Below are 25,292 nucleotides of genomic sequence, written 5' to 3'. Positions count from 1 at the left end.
CTGTTGGAGCCGAGATGTGGCAACCCCAGAGGTATGCTTTTATTTGTCCCTGCCAGGCCACTCTGGGGGTCAGAAGTAGCACAATGGCTACAGCTGAGAAGAGCATGGGGCAGTAGGTGTTGGAAAGCCTGACTATACTCTACTGGGATATTAAAGATGTGACAGTTTCTGCATCTTTGCCTAGCACCTCCCATACATGTGAAATCCCACAGTTTAATGGAAAGGATATAAACCATCTGCAGCAACATATTTGTTTAAAAAGGAGGCACCAGCATGAAGACTTAGCAACTTTGAACCAGTTGAAAGAAGAGAATCCGCCTGATATTTTCATAGTGGTTCTATTGATTGTTCATCTTCCATTCTCCTTGTGGTTTGTGTTACTAGCATATTTGTGTTAGGTCTGCCAAAAGAAGGCGTTGCGAGAAAACAGAATTCGTAAGTCGTTACTTTAGAAACATTAACATCTAGACTGGAATTAAAGTCCCCTGTAGCTTGGGCCCGTTGACGTTCACAATTCAGTACATATGATTTTGAAAGGCCTCTTGCATCTTGAGGGCTTAGGGAGGTTGGGAATCTCCCATCCCTGTCCATCTTTTCATGGAATGCCTCAACTTGTTAGGCACCTACTGTATGCCAGACACCATGCTAAATGCTTTTGCACGTCCTCCGAGCAACTCTGCTTTACAGGTGAGGCAGCCGTGGCCCCGGGAACACGTGTAACTCGCCCCAAATCAGAGCCGGGATGTAGTAGAGCCAGTGTTGACGGCTGTGTTTTCCGGTTCCAGGTCCAGGACTTTTACCACTAGACACGCTACTTCCCTGTCAGATCTGTTTTGTACTCCTGCGGTGTGAACTGTGTGAATCACTGGAAAGGGATGAGATTCTCTGATTTGCTCATGACGGCCCACTGCCACTTAGACAAAACCCAGGGCTCTGCAGAAATGAGGCTTGTCAGACTGTTGGACTTCGGTGAGGCGGGGAGACATGTTGAGAGAATTGGGTACTGATTGGGCAGTGCCAGCCCAGGAAGGTCGCCCTGATCAGCTATGAGATGGCATGAAGTCAACGCGTCGCTTCAGAGGATGAGGAAGGACAACGGTGCAAGTGAGATTAAGAGGGGAGCAGAGATACCCTTGTCTTCTCAGTTTTGTCCCAGGTAGAACCATTAACAACAATGGCGGCCATCAAATTTGTTGGTGCGTACGGATCCCGGTCACTTCTGTGCGACCATCTCTCCTAAGAAACTGATGGGCTGATAGCAGAGTTCGAGGTCGATAAGTGGACCCAAACCAAACTGACAGTGGCAGGCGGCCCAAATCCTGGGCTTGATCCTAGGATTCCTCTTTTCTCCTTGACTCCTCTATTAAGTTATGAATTCATAATTTGGAATTGGCCTAACCTCTCCAGCTCACTCTTCTCCAAAGTACTTCTAGAAGCAGCCCGGGAGTGGGAAATGTCTGACCAGACCCCTACCCTGGCCTTGACGGAGGGCCAGGGCAGAGGAGCACCTCATCTTTAGAAATGGGCTAGATGTGCACAGTGGAAATAGGAAGTTGGGTTGAGTGTGGCTAAATAAAATACTCACTGATGCCTCGGCCTGGGGTCCTGGCCATAGGGGAATCACATTTAGGGAAACTTTGTCAGAAAACAAAGAGCCAAGTAAACTGAACTGCCTCAAAAGGAAAACGCAAGTATTTGAACTTGGTTATTTTCAAAAATGCCGGGTGTGCTAGTTCTTGTTGTTGTTGTTGTTGTTGTTGTTGTTGTTGTTGTTTTTATCAGTAATGACGCTATAAAGGAGTGACAACTTGATTTATATCTGAAAATCTGGGATCTGGCATTTTAAAATACTTGCTGGAACTTTATATAGGAAAACATTTCATATTGGGACCCTGGCCGGCCAAGTTGGTGTAGCATGCAACTCTTGATCTCGGGGTCTTGAGTTCGAGCCCCGCATGTGGTGTAGGGATTACTTAAGTAAGTAAAACTTTAAAAAAAACCAACATTTCATATCTTTAGTTTTAACTATTACCTGTAACTGGCTCTTTATTTTCTCATTTGAGCAGAATTTAGAAGAGTGTTTTTAGTGTTTTTTATGCTACGTACGAGTAACGGTGCATATTCAGACTCAGCCTATCTAGACACAGAGCAGTTGGATTGACTTTCTAAAAAGGAAAGTTGAATTCAACGAAACAGCTCTTTTGTCTTGTGTCCATAGCATTAGATCGCCAGCTTGCCTTTTTATTCCCCGCCAAGGGTGTTGGAATCTTGTAGCCCAGCTTCATTTAATGGTTCCGAAACAAAGTTTAAGTACACCCAAACTCAGCCTTGCATAATTCTTTCCCAGTCCTCTTCAGGACAGAGACAGATTTCAGTTGTCCGTTTTCTTTCTCCCCGTTCCTGACCATTTCCCTCTCTTTGGTCCGTGAACTGGGACACGTACGCGCACTACCTGTTAAATCCCTCCACGGTCCTGGAAGGCAGTGGTATTGTGCCCATTTTGCAGATTAGCCAACAAAAGCTCAGATTTAAAGGACCGTGGTCACATAGCCGGCAGGTGATGGAGGTGGGAGAAAGGTTTAGGATCCTGGGACACTCAGTCCCTCACGCAGCCTTTTCAGGATCCTAACATTCACATGGTGGTTCTGGGGTTCTAACTAATCCTGTGGAAACAGACTAGCATCTGATGAAAATGGACCTGCCCAAGCAAATTCCATCCAAGTCCTACTTTACTACATTAACAACATTACAGGTGGAGACTGAGGCACAGATGTGAGTGCGTTTATTCTTAATCTTCAGAAAATCAAGACCAGAACCTAATACCTCTACGGGGGAACTGACCAGGCTGTTTCCTTGCTTGAACGCTGCTTGGGAAGATTCTCGTGACTCCTCTGCCTGTTTGATTTCCCACAAATATCCCAAGATGCCCCAAAGTTTTTTAGGCACTATTTTCATTCTTTTTGTGTTCTCTCAAAGTTGAAACGGAAAGCCTCTGTGTGTGTGCGCGTGTATATATTTTAGAGCTACGTGCTTTATGTACTGTGGCTTGAAAACCTTCCATGTTATTACGATTTTATAAATGTTTTCATATTCACCCCAGTGCCGCGGCTCATGCTTTTGTCATCAACTATAAACTGGATTTCCTAATGGGAAATGCGCTTGTTCTGGAACCATGCCAAAAATAGTCCAAGGAAGATACTTGAACTTGGCTTCCTGGAATATCTGTGATGATAAATTATCAGCTGTTCAATTAAAACCACAGAACTGATTTTTAATTCCTATTGAAATCGTTGCAGGTGCTCTGAGTTCTAGCCCTTGTCCACTTTGCATGCCTTCCCCTTAATTAACATAAAGAAATTAATGTCTTACAAGCTTCAATATTTGATGCCATATGAGTCCCGAGGATATTTAAAGGGAGAAGAAATGTAAATAGAATGAAATTCTTAAGCAAGATTACTGATATGACAGGACTAAAGAGCCTGGGAGTGTGTGAAAGTAGCTCTTTTCTTCCCTTTAATAAATCCATTACTTGCACTTGGGCATATTTTAAGGTCCTTTTCATGCTGAATCTAGAGTTGAGCATGCTTTGCATTTCAAGCTTTGTCTATGAATCAGTAGAAGCCAAAGTTATTTCTGCTTTAAAATAACAGGAGCCAGGAACAGCTAATCTCTTTTCATTCTGAGTTCCTGACATTATTTTACTGGACAAAGTTTGTGTTGGCTACAAAACAGGCCATTCATAACATCTATGAGAAGGAATTTAGGTAAGAATGGAGAGAGACTGTAGGATGTAGAAAGACTCCCTCTCCTGAGGCCATTAAGAAATTCCAAATTGGCACGGTTTTGAATAGTGACATGGCATTAGCCTTGCTAATTTCAGTAATTCAAGCTCATAGCCTCTGTTTACCAAGCTAGCAGATGCAACCTTCCCATAACTGCAGTACCGGGACAGGACGCGCTTCTCCCCCAAGGTGAGTGGATATTTTAAAATAGGTGATTGGGGGAAAGTTGAAGGGTGATCATGGCTAGTGCAGTAGCGCCTGTCAGCCGAGAACTCTTCGGAGAGTAGTCTGTGTCTTTACTCCCTCGGTCAGACCTGCCCTACGTTGTCGAGGCGAATTCACTTACCTTTTCTTTAAGCAGGAACGGGAATATGAGGCTCAGGATCTGTCACTGTCTTGTCTCATGGCATCTGACTTCTCTGTCTCTGTCTGGCTTCTAATTGTGCTCATTTCCACTCTCGGGACTGGCACGGGAACCCATCCGAGTTTGTGTGTGTGTGTGTGTGTGTGTGTGTGTGTGTGTGTGTGTGTTTAAGTGGGAATACATCCACTCTTCAGTTCATAAGCTGTGCAGATAAGCTGACAGATAGTTAATGGCCAAAACCCCAAGGAAAAAGGAACTCCGTTTTAAAGGAGTGTACGTTTAAAAGACATTCTCCTAAATGTCTCTTGACTAACCGGCACCTCACATCGTGCTGGAGAAATGGACGGAGGGAAATCTTCAGAGCCTCACAAGCTGAGAAAGATTGCCGAGCGTTTGAAAGGGTTTAGGGTTTCATCTGGAGACCAGCTGCACCCCACCGCGCCTGTGCTCGGATACGCGGCACGCCAGCCAGGCTGGCGGTGGAAACGGGCCCAGGGCCGCCTGCAGGTAAGGGGGGCACGGCCCGCACACCCGCACCTTTCTGCCCGGCAGGCCCTCGCTCCCTGACTTGCACTTCCTGTCAGTCAGCGACTCTGTGACCAAAGCACAGGACCCTTCCCTGAACACTCCGGATCACCAGACAGTAAGGAGGAGAGACGGACGGACGGACAGACACGTGGACCGTGGGAGGGTGGGCATTAAGGGGGGCGGGGGGCAGTGTGAAAGCTTGAGAGCCTTACTTAGGTTCCAGAGCAACGTGTCTTCAGAGGAAGGTCTCGTGGTCATGGTTTTCTCAAGCGACAAAAATAACCATGCTCGCGGAGCACGTTAAGGTTTGGAAGTCACGTTATGGAACTTCTGTCACCTGAAACGTAGCAGGACCCTGGTAGTGTTAGCAGTGTTCTCTGCTCACAGGCCGGGCAGCGAAGGGCTGTGGCTCAGGCTCCCTCAGAGCCCTCAACAGCCCCCCGCCCCCCAGCACGCTCAGAGTTGCCACAGCACGTGGTCTGTGCCTCTCTTGTGGCTCATCGAGGGCAGGCCCCGTGCCTTCTCCCGTTTCCCCTGGCCGGCCTGGCTCCCCCCGTACAACCAGGCGCGTTCCTGGCACGCACCGAGTGTCATTAATTCATGGCACTGACCCAAGCAGACGTCACACGAAGCCTCCCAGCCCCCCGTGGCTGCCGCATCCACCACCAGTCCACTCCCAGGGCTCATTCTTGCGAACACACTGAAACCAAACTGTCTTAGAAGGACTCGGGTGATGGCAACAAAGATAAGGGCCCAGAATCGGATACATTTCAGCCCTCTTTCCCCGCCAAAGCCACCCTGGCCAGGGTTCCAAGAGGTCTCAGGGAAGGAAGCTAGAGAGGGAAGAGAAGAAAGCGAGGCGAAGAGAGGCGGGCCACTGGCCGGTGAGGAACGCCGCCGAAGCCTGTGTTCGGCCCATTCCCTCTAAGCGCTGCCCGGCCGGCTGCCTGGGGGCTGGGGCATGAGAAAGGTGACACCAACAAAAATCAAGTTGAAAAGGAGGCCTCCTAAACTTGGTCTTAGGCTGAATGCTAAGGGAATAGATTTGAGGATTAATTTACCTTGTTGTTAGTCAAAAGGGGGCTTCGGATTTCTCCCCTGGGTGACCTAAGCTGTAATCTGTCTCTACGGCCCTCTGTTAATACTTCTTTCATTTGGGAGGAAATCACAGTGACTGGAGAAGCTCAATTTACTTCCTCTAATCTCTCGGCAGAGAAATGAAACAGACAACAGAATTTCTGCGGGACGCAGGGAGACCTGATAGGGACAAATCAATTGAAGAAAGCCATCTCTGTTTAGGGAGACCGCATCTTTAATCGTGGTAATCCCTTTAGCAAATTGCTTTCTCTGGTGACATTGCATACCTAATTGCAGTTTGCTCATTTTGATTTTTCCCTTTACGTCAGTTGCGTAGCCGCTTATGCAGTTGTGGACGCGCGGGCCGAGCAATGAACTTATTACTGGCATTAAGGATTCTCGGCCAACTGAGTCTCGGGACCAAAATGTCACCACTTTGGGAAGTGAATCAAAGGTCACCAGACAATTAGGTGTCCCTTAGCACCTCCTCAAAAGACCGCTTTTCCACCCCTTCATGATTAGGAGTCTCTTCTCTGAGAAGTTTTCGCAACATCCACCTAAAATTGTGAAAATAAAAATGAAAAAACCACAGCAAAATGGGTACGACCAGGGACTGTAGTGAAGTTTGCGTACTAGGATTTTGCTCCACAATCCAATTTCTGTGGCTTTGTGTAACAGCGCTCTTCTTGATGAACGCACTCTATTGCCAAGTGACATTCAGCGGTGGGTTACTGGACCTCCAGGTTGTCTTTATGACGCTGTGCCCAGCCAGATTTGTCATAGCTCGGAAAGCCATAGTTTGTTTCAAATGAATCTTTAAAAAAAAAAAATAGCTGTTGCATTAGGGTGATAACATTCTAAGATGGTTTTTCCCTAAAGATTTCTTAATGCCGTCCTATGTCTTGATAGTCTCTACATCATCTTTTTAAGAAAAAATACGTTAATTTCCTTTCCGTCCAATCTTCTCCAACCAGTCTTTCCCACTGTCCTGCAAGCTAGCTCCCATGCAACCTCCCTCGCTACATGCCAGCATTATCCTAGGAATCCATCTTCTAGAAATACACCAGGTATCCAAAACAGATAGTGTATGTCTGCAGATGTTCACTGTAGCGTTGTTTGGGCCAGGGAGGAAGGAGAAGCAAACTGAATGCCTCTCGGAGGGGGAACAGCTAATTGTGATATTCGTCCTGTGGGATTTCTTGCAGTCAGTAAAGGAATGGGGCCATTCTACATGTATTAATATACAAAGATTTCTCAGACGTTGTAGCATATGCATATGCATAGAAAGGACCAGTATTTCGTTATTTACCGGTAATTACCCCTGGGGAGTTATGGGAGGTGGGGGAAGTTGAAGAGGGGGCTTTCTTTGTTACTCTATCTACTCAGGTGTTGTTTGAGCCTTTTTGCTTCAAGAATGCATTCATGTGGTGAGTAGTTTAAAAATTAACAAAATAAAAGGACCCTATCCACCGTGCGGAGGATAGTCTGCATGAGGACAAAACCAGGAGGCTGCTAGTCCAGGTGAGAGATAGAGCATAATCTAAGCAGTCCCAATGCAATGGAAAGGAATTCACAAAATAGTCAGAAAACAGAATTTCCCGGATGCGCTCATTAATTGGACCCGGAGGATGAAAAACGAGGAGGAATCTAGGGAGTCTTGCAGGTTTCGGGCTTGGGCAACTGGGTGGCCAGTAAGCGGATATCACCAAACCGGGAGGGGAAGGGGGCAAGGGTAGGGGGGATAGGATGGGAGGGCGCACCTAAGGGACTAGAGATGCTGCACTGTTTGTGGCTTGTTGGGTCTGAGTTGCCTGAGAGCCATCCAGGTAGAAATGGCCCGGGAGCAGGTAGATCTCTAGAGAGCTGTCTGAGCAAGAGAGAGATTTAGGAATCCTCAGTGATAGCTACAACCAGGGGCACTGAAGAGAACATGCGAGACGACTCGTAAAGCAAGAAGAGTGGAGGGCCAAAGAAGAGAGGAGGAAACACCCATCTTATTTAAGAAAAACAGCCTGAGGAATCCTCAGAGGAATCTGAGCAGGATCCCGAGAGGTAGAGTCCTGTCAGAAAACAAGGGGAGGCCGAGCTTCAAAATAGAGAGTGGCCAACAGTATTGGATGCTGCAGGAGAGCTCAAGAGGAAGAAGTAAAAAGACTCCATTGAAGGTTTAACTGTAAACTGGCATGAGGGATCTTACTGGGTATTGTGCTGATGAAAATGCTCTAAAATTGAATGCTGATGAGGTTGCACACCTGAATTCACTGAAACTCATTGAATCGTACACCGGCAATTTACTTGAAATGGGTGAATTGCATGGTATTTAAATAATACCTCAATAAAGTTGTTCAAAAGGTAAAAATGTAAAAAAATAATAACAATTCATCAGACTTTAGTTTGGGGCAAGCTAGTGCCAAGGGGAACTTTCCAGTCTAATCTCTTCTCCCTAATTGGTTCGGAAAACCCGGTGAAACAGAATGACAGGAATCACGCGAGATTACTGACGCTACTTCCTGATCCCCTCCCATTCTCTTGCAGTATCAGAAACTACTTTACGTTTGATTTGCGTTTCACCAAGCAATGAATATCACTACCCCATTCCCTGTCTTCCTTTGGAAAATTGGAGAATAGTCGCTGTGTTTACTTTCATTATTTTCTTAGCGTATATTACCAGAAGAAGTTTAGGGTGCCAGGCTGTAAGGCCTCGGTTTTGATCTTTTGTTGTTGTTGTTGATTGCATTTAATGTGTTTACACGTGGCTTCTTTATTGGCCACGCAAGACCTATTCACTCTGACATGCCATCATTGATTTCCTTTTTTTCCCCTAAGTGTTTATTTAAATTCTGGTTAGTTAACACACAGTGTAGTGTTAGTTTCAGGTGTACAGTATAACGATTCAACACTTCCATACATCACCCGGTGCTCATCACGACAAGTGCCCTCCTTAATGCCCATCACCTCTTGAACCCATTCCCCACCCCCCTCCCGTCTGATGGCCATCAGTTCGTCCCCTTGAAATCCCACCGTTTATTTTATGATGCCTCTGTTATGCCTATAGCTTGACACCTTGCTCCTCTCAGCCATTTCCTTCTTCACTTGATTTGGCCGGTAAGAAGATGTATTTATGTTGGTTGACGCGCACATTCGATGTATTCTGCGGATAGGTAAAGACCATGCCAAAAATTCCTGTCCCTTCTTAGTTGTAAGGAACCGGGGCCACCCTTGACTCGACTTTTATTAAAGCATTCGTTTCTTGCTAGTTGCATCTTCTTTTTATTTTGGTTTAACATCTTCCTGCTGCTTTTTCGACTCCTCCTTAGTGATCTGGCTGCCCCACTCTTTGTAGTAGAACGTTCCTTGTTACATCTTTATAGCTGTGGGTTTGGGCCACTTGGCATCTTTTTACCTTTCCTGGCCTCCCTCTGGACTTGCCTACTTTGTTCTAATGCCCACAGAGCTATTTGTATGAGGACCATCCAGCTTTTTCTCCTCAGCTGCCTTCCCCCTGGGTCCTTCAGACTTATGTCCTAATCATGTGCCCAGAATGGCTTTTCTCCATCTGATGCCTCTTCTTTTCTTCCTTTGGATCATGGTACCATTACGTAGCCGCACTGAGCAAGATGTCTACCCCCTGCACGTTACTGCTAATTATCTTCTATTGGTAGGGAAAAAATTCAGTGTAAACATTTCCTGAGTTCCTTGCTTCACCTTCTGCAGAGGTGGTGACCTCTTTGGCCACCCCGTACCCTGTACGTGCATTTCATATTGCCTGATAAATATTCACACTGCTCCCTTAAAATTATGTCTTGGTCGATAGCTCCTTGGCGCAAACGTAAAGCCCTCCTCTCTAAGCTCGCCATGGTCTCCAAAAGACGGCATCCCTTTCTTTGGGAGAGGTTCCAAAGATGCCTCTTTAGATTCCTCTCCACAGAGTATCTGTGTCAAAGGGAGGAATGCAAAGGTCACTTTGACCCTGTCCCTTCACCCTTTTCCCTGCCACGAGACCTCTAAAGACCGAAATGAAATCCTAGAACCTCAGGGCTGGAAGGGCCACTGAAAGCGATTTAGCTTCACCCTCATTCCATGTTTGAACCCCTTTACCAATATCTCTACCAGATGGCTGTCCAAGCTCTCCTGGACCACCTCCAGAGATAGAGCTCACTGTCTAGGGGCAGCCTGTGCAATTTTCAGATTGCACTAGCCGTTAGAAAGCTCTTTATTGAAGCCCAAACCATTTTCCCCTGGGGAGAAAGACAAGGCCGTGAAATAGCAGCAACTGAACCGGCGTGGCGGGGCGCCTGGCTGGCTCCATCAGCGGAGCGCGCGACCCTTGATCTCAGGGTCGTGAGTTCGAGCCCCACGTTGTGTGTAGAGATGACTTAGGATAAAATGGCGTGGCTATGGAGCGGGAAGATTCTGAGATAGAGAAGGGAAATCACAGAGAGGGCATGAGTTGAGGGGATCAGGCAGGACCAGAGAAATGGCGCTGAGCGGTGACCGGGTGGGATTGAAAGGTTAAGGAAGGGGGTATTGGAACTGCTTCTAAAACAAATGGAACCCTGGTGAGAGGCTGAAATCAAAGTGGGAAGAAACAGAAAAGCATCTTTACGATTCAAAGCCCATCTGAGGATCCCACCCTTGCCCTTTGCCTGAGGATATGGAAAACGTCACAGTGGAGACCGGAGACCGTGGGAGTGGAGCGGTGACTAGACAGAAGAGGAGAGAATACTTGGACACGGGAAGAGTTTAAAGAGCAATGGGGAGGGAGGGCAAAGTGACCGGAGAGATGGAAGAGGGGGAAAATGAAAACATGGAACTTTCAGGTTAAGGAATTGTATTTCTCCCCGTGCCACCACGTCATTGTATTTTCCTGGCAGCGATCCCACAGACCTCTGCGAGGGGAGAGGGTGCCGGCGTGTGTTCCTGCAGGGACTGAAGGCTTATTGCTGTGACCTGTTACAGCCAGGCAAGAAGACGAAGCTGTATTTTGACGTCACACAGCCAGGCGCTGACATTTCCATCACCGGCAGCCCCTGGGCTTGGGCATCGGTGGTGATGTAAAGGGCAGGGTGTGGCCCAGGGGTGAGTGGATCTGGAGGCAGAGGCCGGCGTCAAAGGTATGGGAACCCAGTCGTGAAGTTTCCAAGCAAGAAATAAACGGAACCCGCTCACCAGAAAACCCGGTTCCTGCCCAGCGTGGCACACGGAATGCCGGCGTGTGTCAGCTGCTCACATAGCAGGGCATCAAGTTCCAGGCAGCAAAAGGGAATGAGAAAGTAATCTTTGTAGATCCCAGCCACCCTGAGCGCAGTGAACTGATGCTGGGGGTAATGAGAACTGGCTGTTGTCGGAAGGGCTTTGGAATCCAGGGGTCAGGGTGCGAGCCCTGCCATTTGCTTCCTGGGCCACCCCGCCACTGGCCTTGCCTTTGTCTTGTCTTCACCGTGGCTCAGCGGGACTCTTTCCCCTAGGGAAATCATCCGTTAGTGGGGATAGACTCTTCGAGAAGGGAGTCTGCCAAGCTAGTAGCCCTCGGTAGACTGAGGACAACGTGTGTGTGCATCCCGCCGTTGATTCGTGCATTCATTCAGTCGGTCAGCTAACAAGCGTGTGTGTAAGCATCTGTGCTAGCCAGGTGCTGTGTGGCAGCTACAGGGAGGAAAGAGATTGATTTCTTGCTTTGATAGGGCTTATGGTCTAGCTAAGGACAGGAGCGTAGAAATCACTAACTTTCCTATGAGACAAATTGAAAGGAATGCCATAATAGAAATGCAATCCAATTAATAGCCAGAGAGAGAGGTGATTAATTTTGGCTGGGGCGAGATGAGAAGGCTTCCTGGAAGAGGTATCATGTAAGCTGAGACCTGAAAGAGAAAAACAGAGAGAGAGAGAGAGAGAGAGAGAGAGAGAGAGAGAGAGAGAGACTGAGACCATCCCAGGCTGAGGGAACAGCATGGAGAAAGACATGGAAACTTCAAAGAACTTGCCTTTTCCAGCAAATGAATGGGACGGTATGACTACACTCCATGGTACTTGGAGAAATATATGGGCAGTTGAAACTAGAAAGCAAGACGAGATGAGATGGAGACGTTCATAAATGCCATGGTAAGGAAATAGGACTCGATCCCACATCCAGTAAGGAGCCATCAAAGGATTCTGAGGAAGAGAGAAATGTGACTCAACCCATGATTTAGGAAAAAGCATGTCGTCTTGTTCCTGCCATCCCAGAATAGAATGGTCTTTCCTGGATAGCGGTGGGCCATTGGATTGGAATGGGTATCGTATTTAGCTGGGATGCTGAGGACTCCAGGGAGGTGTGGAAGGGGAGAGGGGCCGAAGGAAAAGAGAGAAATGGCCAGCGTCCAAGGACAGAGGAGAGAGCGCCTGTGTGGGTGTGGGATCAGGTACTCCCTGACAGTCCAGACCTAAAGATGGGAAGGTAGGAAGATGGATCCAGGAGGACAGGGTGTTCTTCCAAGTAAATTGAGGGGAAAGTAATCTCAATTCCCCGATCCCATTGATGATGATGGAGGCATTTCACAGCTGGAGAGATTTTGAGGAAGAAATTCAGGTGGAACAACTTAAGGAAGGTTTTCATCTGTCATTTGGGAGGACACCTGCCTGCTGATGACTTCTGGCCTGCAATGTTCCCACATCCAGGCTGAGTGTTTTCAGGGACTGGAGCCATTTTGACCCATTGGCTCTTGTACCCATTTTCTTTGCTGTTGGGCATTGACAGGACGTTGCAAACATTTTAGTTCTCAGGTACATTTTTTGGCAAGATCCACCGTGGCTTATTAAAAATGGAATATTACTAAGCTTTGGGTTTTCCCATCTAAGTATGTCTAAAGCTTTACCCCAAATGCCATCACAGTGCTTCTCATTGAGCATCTTGGAGCCTGGGCTTCAAGGTACCATAAGGCCCCTCCCTCACTCTGTGACACCTCGCCAGCAATTGGATGTGGCTACAATAAGAGACATTTTGTGTTTTCCTTCTATGTCCTCAAAGCCCAGTGATGCATACCTCTGTAGCTGCATCGTGCCTGACATTTATTTTATAAACAGAGCTCCGTGAATCTAAACCATTAACTGCTTTTTTAAGTAATGAGGCCAGAGTGCATCCTTTAATTGATTTTTTTTTAATATGGTTTAGCAGCTTAGCATCATCTGTGTGAGCCACAAAAATAAATGTAATCTTGCCGAGATGGTATACAAATTTCTCTTCAGCAATTGGTCTCCAGTGAAAATCCTTGACAAAAGCTCCCCTCTTCCTCCATTCCCAGTTGAGGAGCCACATCTGCAATTCTAGGGTAGTGTTAAATATCCATTCAATTTCATTCTTCTGGACAACTTGACTTTCTTTTTCCTTTTTTGTTTTTTTTTTAACATTTATTTATTTATTTTCAAGAAACACAGGGCGTGAGCAGGGGAGGGGCAGAGAGAGAGGGAGACACGGAATCCGAAGCGGGCTCCGGGCTCCGAGCTGTCAGCACAGAGCCCGACGTGGGGCTCGAACTTACGAACCGTGAGATCATGACCTGAACCGAAGTTGGCCGATTAACTGACTGAGCCATCCAGGCGCCCCTGGACAACTTGACTTTCAAAGCACTGAAGGGGTATCATTGGGGGGTGGATGCTGTTGTTATAGGGTACATTCACACACTCACCCCTCTCCGAAGTAAGACACTAGAGTTGCAATGCAAGTCCCTTCAGGAACTGGCATGTGCCCCAAACGCCACTGTCTTTTGGTTTCTATAGTTTTTTTTCTTTTAATCGTGGTAAAATATGTGTAACGTGTAAAGTATTAAGTGTGCAATTCAGTGACATTAATTACATTCAAAATGGTGTGCAACCATTACCACTCTTTCCAAAATTTGCTTATTCTGCCTATTTCTATTTCATGTCATGGAGTCATAGAGTGAGTAGTATTGTGTGACTGGCTTTTCACTCAGCATGTCTTCAAGTTTTACCCATGCCGCGGCACGTATCGGCACCTCGTTCCTTTCGATAGCTAAACGATACCCGTCGTATGAATGTGCCACCTTTTGTTCGTTCATCCACCGATGGACACGTGGGCTGCTTCCACCCTTTGGCCATCGCGAATAATCTGCCGTAGACATGGGTGTGCAGGTATCTGAGTGTCTGCTACACGCTGCCCGTGTAGCAGGGATAACAAGAATACGGCATTTCCAAAAGCCGTCTCGAGTTGGCGCTCTGCAGGCACCTTCTGACGAGGCGTGGCGGCACAGACGAGTTGGGTATTGTGACAGGATACCTCAGGCCCCGTCGGGGTGACGGCGCCTCGTTGCATTCACTCTCAAACTTCTCCGAAGGCTGATCAGCGTTCAGGGAACCCGTAGTACCTCCCGCTCTCTCCTCAACTCAGTACTGTCTGGTTTTTCACCCAACCACCCTGCTGAGCGTCTCTCGGCAATCTCCTGGAACCATCTGGTTGACACATCGGGTAGCTGCTTCTTAGTCCTTACTTTGCTTAACCTCTCAGTAAACAGTGGGCCATGCCACCCCTCCCCTCTTTCCAACGTTCTCTTCCCTTGCCTTCTCGAAGCCCGTTCTCATCATCTTTTCCCCTGGAGCTTGCAGAGCAGTGTCTCTGTCCCATGGCATGAGGTAACTTCTCCTGTGGGAAGTGAAGGCTTTGATGAGGTATGATTCCCGTGGAGCCGTCCGGCAGCTTCGGGTCAGAAGGATCTGTCAACATGAGATCCGCAGAAGGCGGCGGTAATTCTGGGGCTGGCTTAGGAGGGCCAGCGCCCACGCCACCCACTCGTACTATCAGGGTTTCTAGGACACGGTTGTTCTGCTGCTGGGAATGTGGCTTGACTCATGACGTACCTAGAGAGGCACGGTGGTGGCCCCTGTCACAATCAGATTCTGTAGTCAAATGGTTTAATTTCCAAAGGGGTTAAGTGATATTTTCGTTTCTCCCTTTCTTAATGGCTCATGGCGGTAGCGAAGCATCGGTAGTCGTCGAACCTCCTGGAAACCGTTTTGTATCCATAAACTTAGCAGTCTGAGCCCCAGTTAAGGGCAGTTACCGTGGCGTTCCTCTCAACAAGGAAGTTGCCATAGAAAAGCCTACCTGAGGTCATTAATCAGGAGTATGTGAAGCCAAGCGTCCAGCTTTGAGTACTGTACGAAGCCCGGCTGACTCAAGTATCCTCACAGTGCTTTGAAGACCTTCCAACCGAAGCACCCCGTACATGGGCGAACAGAGCGGACACCCGTTCCGGAGGACCTCGGACATGACCCGAAGGTCCTAGTAAACGTGAAATAATTTATGAAGTCTTAAACGTGTTTGCAAACGGTACGTTTCTTTTTTGGTTTTTTTCTTTTTAATCTATTTATTTATTTCTGAGAGACCGCGAGAGCGAGCAGGGGAGGGTCAGAGAGAGAGGGAGACGGAGTCCCACACAGGCTCCACGCTGTCAGCACAGAGCCCGACGTGGGGCTCCCTCTCGAAAACTGTGAGATGGTGACCTGAGCGGAAATCAAGAGTTGGATGTTCGACCCGCTGAGCCACCCAGGCGCCCCGTGCATCGTTAGTCTTCTACTCCCTCATACGGCCTTGCGTGGTTTAGTATAAGATGGTGTGCTTTTCCCTCCCGTATCTTTAGGAAAGAAAGCATGCCATGGCTTTGTGTACCCACAGCCCGCTGCAGTGTAACCTGAAGCCACAGCTACCCCGGATCGAGCGACAGAAGCCACCTTAGGAGAGGCCACGCCTCTACTGATGGGGAAAGCCACCGTATTTTTCCACATCCCATCATTGTGACTGAGGACGTTGGCAGCTGGCCCGGGCTGTCGGAAATGCAGTGAGCATCTCCTCGCCCAGCCCTCTTCCAGGAGAGGCCGCTGGGTTATTCCCAGAACTTACAGTCACTTCGCACACAAAATGGGCAACTCACTTGCGCGCCGCGAAGGCGTATCGTGAAACGGGCCCGTTCCGAAAGGGGTCCCAGTAGACCAGTTAAGACCCGGAGGCCCCCAAATGGGCCGGCTTCCCCCTGCCCGACCTGCGAAGCAGAGAACCTAGACTCCCGGAGGCCCCCGGGGTCATGAACAAAGTCACTTTCTTCCGCTTTCAAACCCAGGTGGTCGTTCGGCACCCGAAAGCTCACAGAGGAGCGGGGCTCGATGTGGCGGGACGGAGGGTGGCGTTGACGGGAAGGGCGAGGAAAAGCAAGATGGGTCGGGGATTCTCAAGCGAGTGGCAGCGCCCGAGGGCGGCCGTGAGTGGGCGGCGGAGTGAGCAGTAGCGCGGGGAGCACGCTTTGTGCCGACGTTTCCCCGCTTTTAGCGTCCGGGGTCCGCCAGGCGACGGGCCGAAGGTTTCACACGGTCCTGCCTCGGGAGCCAACCGTGCACGGCAAGCGCGAAGCGCGGGGATGGCGGCGTCGCTCCGCTGCTCCGTCGGGGCCGGGCTGAAGCCATCTGCCGCCGCAGGCTTGGCAAGGAAGAGCCCCCCAAGCCTGGCTCAGTGGCAGCGCTCTCTCCCCTGGAATTTTGATGGCAGCTCTCCTTCCAGGCTGCCCTGGGAGGCCCGCCCGCTGGCGCGGGCGAGGCCCGGCAGCGGCGTGCTGCTGTCCTCGGGGGCCCGTGCGGTCCGAGGGTGAGCGTTTGCGTCCCGTTACGCACTCGAGGCCCCAGCGGCTTCGGAGGAGCCCGCGGGCTTGTCTCACTGGCCGACAGATCTTCCGGCGCCGCCCGTGCGCCTGCTCGGTGCACCCCGGGGTCCGGCCACTTCTCCCCCGAAGCTTCGCGTGTCCTGGCCTCAGCGCCAGTCGTTACGCCACGATTTAAAGAAAACCGCGGTCCGGCGCACGTCTGTGTATTGCCGGCGTCTCTTATGCAAGGTTAGATCGGCTCCAGCAGAAGGAGGATGCAGAATTTGGTAGCCGATGAACATCACCAGAAAAACTCGCATCCAAAGAGAAGCGGCTTGCTTATGGAGGTTCTGCTGGGGACAGAGCCGCTTGGCTGGTGTGGGTAGAGGGAGGACGGCAGCCTGGCGAAGACCGTGTCCCCCACTTGGGCCCCGGGAGCACGGTGATCGGAGGGAAATAAAACCAGAAGGGAACGGAGAGTTCATCCAGTCCAGCGCCCTGATTGGGGCAGAAGGAATGGCAGACGCTCAGAGTAGAGGGAAATGAGTTGCCAAAGGAGAACTAGTCAAGACAGTGGCTGAGCCAGGGCTCCAGACTCTGCGGGTGGGACAGCCTTTCTTAGGGACTCCACTGGGCGACTCTGAGTAACTAAGGCTGGAGGGTTCCCCACTGAGTGCTTTGCGCAACTCAGAAAAACTTTTCAACGCAAAGCTCAGCCCTTCGTGACTGACAGCTGTTGTAAAGGGATTATCTAGGGGCGCCTGGCTGACTCAGTCAGTAGAGCACGTGACTCTTGATCTCGGGATTGCGAGTTCAAACCCCACACTGGGTGTAGGGTTTACTTAGGAAAAGAAATAAATGAAGAGATTACCTAATCTGCAGCACTAAGGAGGGCAAAATGAGAGTCAGAGCTGAGTGTGTAATTAGTACAAATTGTTGGCTCTACCCTCTAGGTGTAGTTAAAGTGATTACACATAGAAGCCAGTTTCTGGGTTTAGCGTGAGATCTCCTCGCTGGCCTAAAACGTTTCACCGACAATCAGTCGCATGGTAGAAACAATTTGTGTGCGTTTTCTAGTATGTACCTAATAGAGCAAAGATATATTCTGGAAAATCACTGATAAACGAAGACATGAATGATTGAAAAGAGAATGGTTTAAGGGGTGCCTGGGTGGCTCAGCTGGTTAAGCATCCGACTTTGGCACAGGTCATGATCTCATGGTCCGTGGGTTCGAGCCCCATGTCGGGCTCTGTGCTGACAGCTCAGAGCCTGAAGCCTGCTTCGGATGCTGTGTCTCCCTCTCTCTCTCTGCCCTTCTCTCTCTGTCTCTCTCTCTCTCAAGAATAAATAAGCATTAAAAAATAATTTAAAAAGAGAATGATTTCAAATGATTGTCGTAATAGATCTAGTTTGTAGCAAAATGAGAAGGTTTTGGTATGGTGTAGATTTAGCTCTTTTGTAGGTTTGGTTTTTTTAAGTTTATTTATTTGGAGAGGGAAAAAGAGTGCATGCATGTGCACAATGGGGAGGGAAGAGAAAGGAAGAGAGAGAATCCCAAGCAGGCCCTGATGTGGGGCTCGAACCCACAAACCGCGAGACCATAACCTGAGCTGAGATCAAGAGTCAGGTGCTACTGAGCCACCCAGGTGCCCCACTCTTTTGTAGGTTTTTTTTTTTTTTAATTGTATCTGCTACTGGCTGATCTCCAGATAGTTTTTCCACAGGCTTCTTGTGTTTTCTAAGATGTCTGACAATCTCTCCCACTTAGGGCTGTCCTACAAACCGTTAACAATGATCTTCCTAAAAAACACAGATCAGACTGTGATTTTCTTACTTTTAAAAACCTTCAGTGGCTCCCTATTGCCCACAGAGTGAAGTCTTAGCATTCCCAATCCATCATGATTTGGCCCTTACTTGTCCTTCCTGCCTTACCTCTCTCCCCCTGAGCATGCCCTACCTGCACTCCCTAATATTGGTGGTTTCGCTCAAGGTGAACCCCCTGCCGGAAATGAATGACCAACTCATTCAGCTCTGCCGTAGTTCCATCCATCCTTTGTGGTGTAGATTATATCCCAGTTGTTCTGAGAAGTCTTCCCAGATCCTTCTATTTGGAGATGTCTCTCCCCAACGTATTCTGCTTGTGCCTCTATCTGAGCCCTCATGACCTTCTGCCAAGTATCTGGTTGGTTTGTGTATTAGTCTGTTTTCCTTGCCAGAGGGCAGGATTCCTAAAGGCAGGCACTAAGTCTTTCTCCAACCTTCTAGCTCAATGCTTGGGACCTTGTAGGCTACCATTAAGTTTGTTGAATTAAACTGGATTATAACCCCCCCCCCCCATCCAGGGTTGTCCACATTCATCTTTTTTTTTTTTTAATTTTTTTTTAACGTTTTTTTATTTATTTTTGAGACAGAGAGAGACAGAGCATGAATGGGGGAGGGGCAGAGAGAGAGGGAGACACAGAATCAGAAGCAGGCTCCAGGCTCCAAGCCATTAGCCCAGAGCCTGACGCGGGGCTCGAACTCACAGACCGTGAGATCATGACCTGAGCCGAAGTCGGACGCCCAACCGACTGAGCCACCCAGGCGCCCCTGTCCACATTCATCTTTGACCAAAACTGGTCTTTCCTCTATCTCCTATAATGCTTCATCGTCATACTAAGCTGTCCCCTTTGTCACTAATCTCCATGATGGTGGCCCAGGCCCAGAATGTGTCTTTGGTGAGACTCGCATCAATGTAAGCCATAAAAGCCCAGCCGTAGGGTTGCTGCTGTTAGACGGGGAGCCTCACGAAACCTTTAGCCACAGCTTCGGAAGCATACAGAGGTATTCCGAATATTCCCGGGGGCCCTTTGGAGATGGAAAACTCAGGCCAGCTTTGTGCTTGGGGAATCGAATAGCCCTGACCATCATTGCTGATTTCTTCAGAGAAATAGAAGTGACATAATTTCCATTTTCGGTCCTCAAACCCAGAGCTCTTTTCAGAATTGCACAAAGCTTAATAATGCTACTCAAAAAAGTATGCGATCACTTTCACGTGGAAACACTGGACTCTTCTCACGCTTTTGAGAAGTTCTCTTTGGCAGTATGTATTTTCCTAATCAAGGTGGATTTTTTTTTTTTCAAGAAACAAATACATTGCTACTTAAATCGCTACAGTCTATTTGATACACAAAATTGTTCAAGAGGTGGCATAGCTTCGTGTGAAGTTTCAGAGTCAGACCTGTGTTCAAATAGCACCTCTGTCACTTACCAGCTGTGCAGATATGGGCAAAAAAGTAACCTGGGTTGGAGCTTCCTCATCAGTAAAATGGGAATCATAATGGCTACCTTGCAACACTGTTGAGGAGGTTAAATTAAATGAGATAACGTATGTAAATATCTTAGTACAGTGCCTGGCACACAGTGAGGACTCACTAACTGGTAGTCCTTTTTATGATTCCCAAACAAAGGGTCCAAGAGATAAAAATAACAAAAGAGGTCTTTGGTGGCACAGGAGATTAGAAACTACCAGACTTGGCGTCTGCCGGGCTTACCGTCACTGCTCTAGTACACGAAACCGTTCAGTGTTCCCGGATTATTTGAAGAGCAAAACAAATAGCACAGGGGCCCGGTGGTAACATTAATAGATGTTGTTTCATCTTGACGTTGGGCAAAGGGAATATCCGGAAAAGGAATCTGGAAGCAAGGCTCAGAGTTCTGTCATTCAGGTCAACCCTAAAAATACTCCCCTGCATTTAAGTTGAGAAGTTGCCTCGAGACTCAAGGCTGCGCTTTCAACAGATAGAGCCATATGTGTTCTCAGCTTTGGTGAAATCCGATCATGACCTGAGCCCGTGCTGACCTCGGCCTTGCCTGTGTGCTCTGCATAGTTCAGCTTTCAGAGAAAGACGTCTGACCTCCAAACAGAGCACTGCTCTTTGTTTTTTTCTTCTTTTTATTTTCTTTGTATGTATTTATTTTACAGGGAGAGGGAATCCAGATTATAGTCTGGTGAGTCGCTTTTCCCTGGGTAAGAGGGTTCCCTGGAAAATTGGATTTGAGTTCTTACTGGCCCTCAAGGCAAAAAACTTTCTCAGCTTTAGAGAAGCAGAATGTAGTCAGATTCATATATGTGAAAAGTTTCTTGGTACGGCAATGAAAAGCAAGTGTACTTAACAACAAAACAGAAACATTGTATCAAATATGATCGGCAAAGGATTCAATAAAATATATATTCCAATGAATAGGAAAAACCTTAATACCTGTCAGATAAAAAGGCGAAGGATATGAACCCTTAAGCGTTAAGAAACGTAACTAGTAAACTAAGGCAGAGAAAAAGTTGATCTGTGCAGCAGTCAAATACATACAATTAATGAAACCTTGATATATCATCGAATGCTGGCCACGTTATCTTTTTGCAAATGAGGCCGGTAAGTCGCTTTTCTCATCATTGCCGGTGGCATTAGAAACTACAGTAGCCCTTTTGGAGAGGAGTGTTGCAGTCTGTGTAATCCCCCCTGGCTTTGATCACCTTGACCTTGCTGCCTGCTCTAACCATTGCCAGCTTCAGAGCAGCCCCGGGCCCTGGCGCTGCTCTGCAGGCATCCTGGACCAGCTGAGTCCCCACACTGTCTTCCTGTGACTTACTGTTTCATCCCTTGTAAGAGGAGCTCTTCCTTCCCCTTCCTTCCTTCCCTCTGTAGAATCCCAATCATTTCCTCTGTGCCTTTTGCTCTGCATCTCAGTGTCCCCAAGGGATCTTTCCAGCTCCGCTGGCCACAGGACAGTTGGCTGCTGAGGGCACTCACATCGCATCACCTTCCCAAGCTATTGAAATAGCCACATTGGCGACAGAGTCTAGAAAAGCCATGGGAGTAGAATTGAGTTCTAAATCTGGAAAAGCAAATCTGAAAGAAACTGACCTCTGCTCCAGGGTTGGCCGTCTTGAATTTCCTGATACACCATTATCTACTCAGATTTGCCTTCTGAGAGATGTTCAAATTAGGCCGACGTCAACATCCCAATTTCTTTTTCAGAATCGTGAGCATATCTCATAAATGGTGGGTGGTCAAAGAAGGAAAGCCCTTGCCCTTCAGCCTCTCCTTGGTCTTTGCTTAGTATCAGTTTAAATCCTATGCATTAGATTGATTTTGCTGTGTGTGTGTGTGTGTGTGTGTGTGTGTGTGTGTGTGTTTTGAGGGGTGGCATAAAAAGACGACCGCAAAGATCGGAGAAGAAATATTTGGGAAAAATAAACAACTTTTAATGGCAAACTACACTGTCTCGACTCTAATTCAAGCAAGGTTCCCAGGAGAAAATCTATGGGGCGCAGGGCCCAGGAAAGTCACACTGGGGGTCTGCAACATCTCCCAGCCCTCTGACACATGTACACACAAGGGCACACACATAGTCACCCCCCACCCCCCAGCACCTTACATTTTAATACCGGTGAGATGTGGTGAAAATGACCTTCCAGCACAGCCTTGCCTGCGGGGAGATGTTACAAAGTGCCAGTGTGCCCCCTTGGGTGTGAGTGGAGCCAAAGGGGGGGGGGGAGAAGTCAGCCTCTCCCCGTTGGTGTGACCTCTGCAAAGAGCCCCTCTAGCCATCCCCTTCTGCTGGGGGACCGCACCACCCCCCGGCACCTCCCCATCTCCTGGCAGCCATGCTTTCCACGAGAGCTGGGGCATCCCAACATTCCAGACAGATGCTGGAGTCACGGCTGGCCCACAGCTGATGCTCTCCTGTATTTCACCTTCTTCTTTTCTTTCGGCAGAACTGGCTTACGATCTGGATGTGGATGATGCTCCTGGAAACAAGCAGCACGTGAATCAGAAGGACAATGAGATAGCGGCCTCTCACAACCTGGGGAGCGGCCACTTCCCCCTGAAGGTTCTAACCAGCTTGGCGATCTGTGTGGCGTGGTTTTTCTTCCCGGTGCACTGACTTCCTAGTGCACCGCACACGTGCTGCCCTTCAGCACCCTGTGGTCCCCCCCTAGAAGGGGACCCACCTTCTTCTTTTTTTCTATTTTTTTATCTTGTATACCTCCTCCGGCCATTAAGTAGAAGACTAACCGCGTGTGACGTTTTCGAAAATCAAATGGCGTCTTTGAGGAAGGTAAATTTTAGTGGTAGTGTAGATCGTCTTTTTGCAAAGAAAAAAAAAAAAAACACTCAAGTTGTGCCAAATTATTTTCCTATGTTTGGCTGCTAGAACATGGTTACCATGTCTTTCTCTCTCCGTCTCTCTCTTTCTCTTTCCCTTTGCATGGATTTCTTTGGAAAAAAAAATAATAATAAATGCTCAAATAAAAGTGCCTCGGGTGTTTTTTGTAAGCCCGTGTACACGGCGACCGTGTGGGGATTCTCCTCCTCCTCACCCAGCTTTCTGTTCGGCAGGGGAAAATCCCATCAGGTGTCAGTGAGGTCCTTCGGCCCCACCTCCTTGCCCACCTTTTGACTGGGTAGGAATCCTGGCCCCCGGCCCCAGTCAGAGCCGCCCCTGGCAAAACACTCCCGGTGCATAATCTGCACGTAGAAATCTTGGAGTGTCGTAGAGTATGTTTCTTGCCTTTGAGACCAAAGGTGTCCCAGAAAGTTCCTATCTCCATTGACAAATTTCCCTCTGCTGAAAAAGCTTTGCCCAAAGAGAAACCCTCTGTGTGACTCACGTACAGTCACGCGATCAACATTCTCCCTTCCCCTAACCCAGAGACACGGGTCCGGGAAATCGTAACGGCGCAAAGACACGATTCCCCAAGCCTCTCTGCTGTTGTCTCAGGCTTACTCTCTGTCACCCGTGTCCGGGGGCCGCCACGTGACAGGCCCAGCACCTGCCCTGGCTCAGGTTGCAAAGGTTGGCACCAGGAAAGCCACGGTGTATAGGAAGCAGCCGCGTTCACTCTTGGCCACAGGCGGCTTCTTCAACACCTGTTTATTCAACAGCTAGGTTTCGGGTCCCCATTGCGTGTCAGCTACCGTACCAGATGCTGGAGACGGTAGAACGCCGATGATGCGATCCCTGTTCTCCCGCAGCAAAAGGTCTGATGGCCGTGCTAACTTCAGTACCTGCTCCCTGTCCGTCGTAGGCCAGTATGACAACTTGGCAGCTGGTCTCCACAAACGCAACGTCACGGGCGATAATGGCCCAGGTGTCGAGGTTTAGACGTTCTGCTGCCAGGGCACCTCGGGGATCCCCAACTTGCCGCTGTTACGATGCCTAGCGTCTTGCCCGTTTAGCCAGCTCAGCTCGACGGAAACGTTATCGATTCTTTCTCGTGAGCAGAAGCTCAACTCCTCCCTGAGGGCAAGGACAGGAGGAGCCGAATGAGTATAAAGGATAAGAAAGAGAGGCTGAGACACGGCCAAGGAGCACGAGCAAAGATCAAGGAAGGGACCCGAGAGTCCCCTTTGAAGCTAGAAGCTGGTCCCAGCCAGGGTCTCCAATTTCCATCCCATGGCAAGAGGTCACCGTGCGGGACGCAGGAGGCGTAATCTCTCACGACTTCTCGTCCCCCCTCGTCCTGCTGTCACCAACACACTTCTGTCAGGGTCTCCTGAGGACCCCAGGCCTCCATTATTTATTTTCATCCGTTGCAGACATTTTCACAAACACAAATTGGAGACGTTGGGTGCAGCGTTTCCTTCGGTTGCTTTGGTCGTGGACCACGATCAGTTGTATTTGTGAATCTGGTTTCAGTGATTTGTAGCAGCTGGTAAGACTGGAAAGGGAATTATCTTTTTCAAACCATCATTATTTCTGTGTCTGAACGGGATTTGTAGGAATCTTTGTTCTTGGATTCAGGAAACCCGAATACTGCGAAGGTTTCCTCCTCGGACTCAGAGTGCGATACTATAACACCAGACCGGAAGAAGGAACCAGAGCTGACTTATCGCCTAATAACGGCCCCTTCTGCAGGAAGGCTTTTATTTAATGTGGTAAAAATAATTTGTGGTTCTGAGGCCAGGTTTTATGCCTGTGAGCAGGAGAGGACTGTTGTAAAGTCCATTCTTCCTCTCTGGGAGATGAAAGGAATTGTCAGCTTTTATTTTTTTTAAGATTTTATCTTTATGTAATCCCTACACCCAACGTGGGGCTCGAACTCACAACCCCGAGGTCAAGAGTCACATGCTCCACCGACAGCCAGCCGGGTGCCCCAGGACTGTCAGCTTTTCCACACCCTTCTCATTCACTTCCCCTCTCCAGGCCTCAGTTTCCCTCTTGTAAAGTGGAGAATCAGGGCAAGATGTCTAGCCTCTTTGTTGCTCTCATTTTGTAGGGCCGTTCGTTGTCTTGCCCGGCACTGACGTCACGTATGTGCTGTTCCTGGACACCTCTCAGGACTTGTGCAGCCTACGGTCATATCTGACATGCTTCGGCGGCCAGAACACGACCCAAGCCATCCAGTGCGCGTGCTGTCTTGGTACACGGCCTGTCCGCTTGGGTCCGTCAAGGCTCAGTGATGGCGGCAGAAGACCGCTCTTCTGGGATGTCCGTGGTCCGCTGGCTTCAACTAAATGCTCGGGATTAAAATGGATAACCACACCCATTTACAAACCATGGACACTCTGCCATCTTTTATTGACGTTTTCTTACACCCAATAGCCTGTCTCTTTTCACTTTCTATCCATGTCTTTTCCTGTCCTTCTCTATTTTCTATTCCTCTAGTTCAGAATCCAGTTGCACGGCTAGTTGGGTGGCTTTTCAGTTTTGAAGTGTTCGTTCTACCCTTTGATTTAAACTTCCTACACATGAATTATGGTAAGATGACTATTTTGTCCTTAGAATGGGCCTGGCAGCTGGGAAGTTGGCCCCTCTTGTTGGAAGTTCCTGGGCCTCAGCCCCACTCTGGTACTTGAACAAGGTTAAATCGTAGAGGGGTATATGGAATCCCCAGGCCGGAAGAGACCAGCTGGCGCATCCCACAATCTTCATTTG

At 48.6% G+C, this 25,292-nt stretch overlaps 1 protein-coding gene across 1 annotated transcript in view; it reads left to right on the top strand.

Moving 5' to 3' along the window:
- GPC3 (glypican 3) overlaps positions 1-22,554 on the top strand; it is a 422,044-nt gene extending 399,490 nt beyond the window's left edge. Inside the window, exon 8 of the mRNA XM_049644836.1 lies at positions 22,129-22,554. Within this exon, the coding sequence (XP_049500793.1) occupies positions 22,129-22,298 (170 nt within the window). The 3' untranslated portion in view covers positions 22,299-22,554. The remainder of the gene's footprint in view (positions 1-22,128) is intronic.
- Positions 22,555-25,292: the final 2,738 nt, after the last annotated feature.

Source organism: Panthera uncia, chromosome X, assembly GCF_023721935.1.
Source record: "Panthera uncia isolate 11264 chromosome X, Puncia_PCG_1.0, whole genome shotgun sequence".
NCBI classification, from domain to species: domain Eukaryota; kingdom Metazoa; phylum Chordata; class Mammalia; order Carnivora; family Felidae; genus Panthera; species Panthera uncia.
The sequence above is the reverse complement of the archived record's forward strand: the minus strand, read 5'-3'. Positions and strand labels throughout refer to the sequence as shown.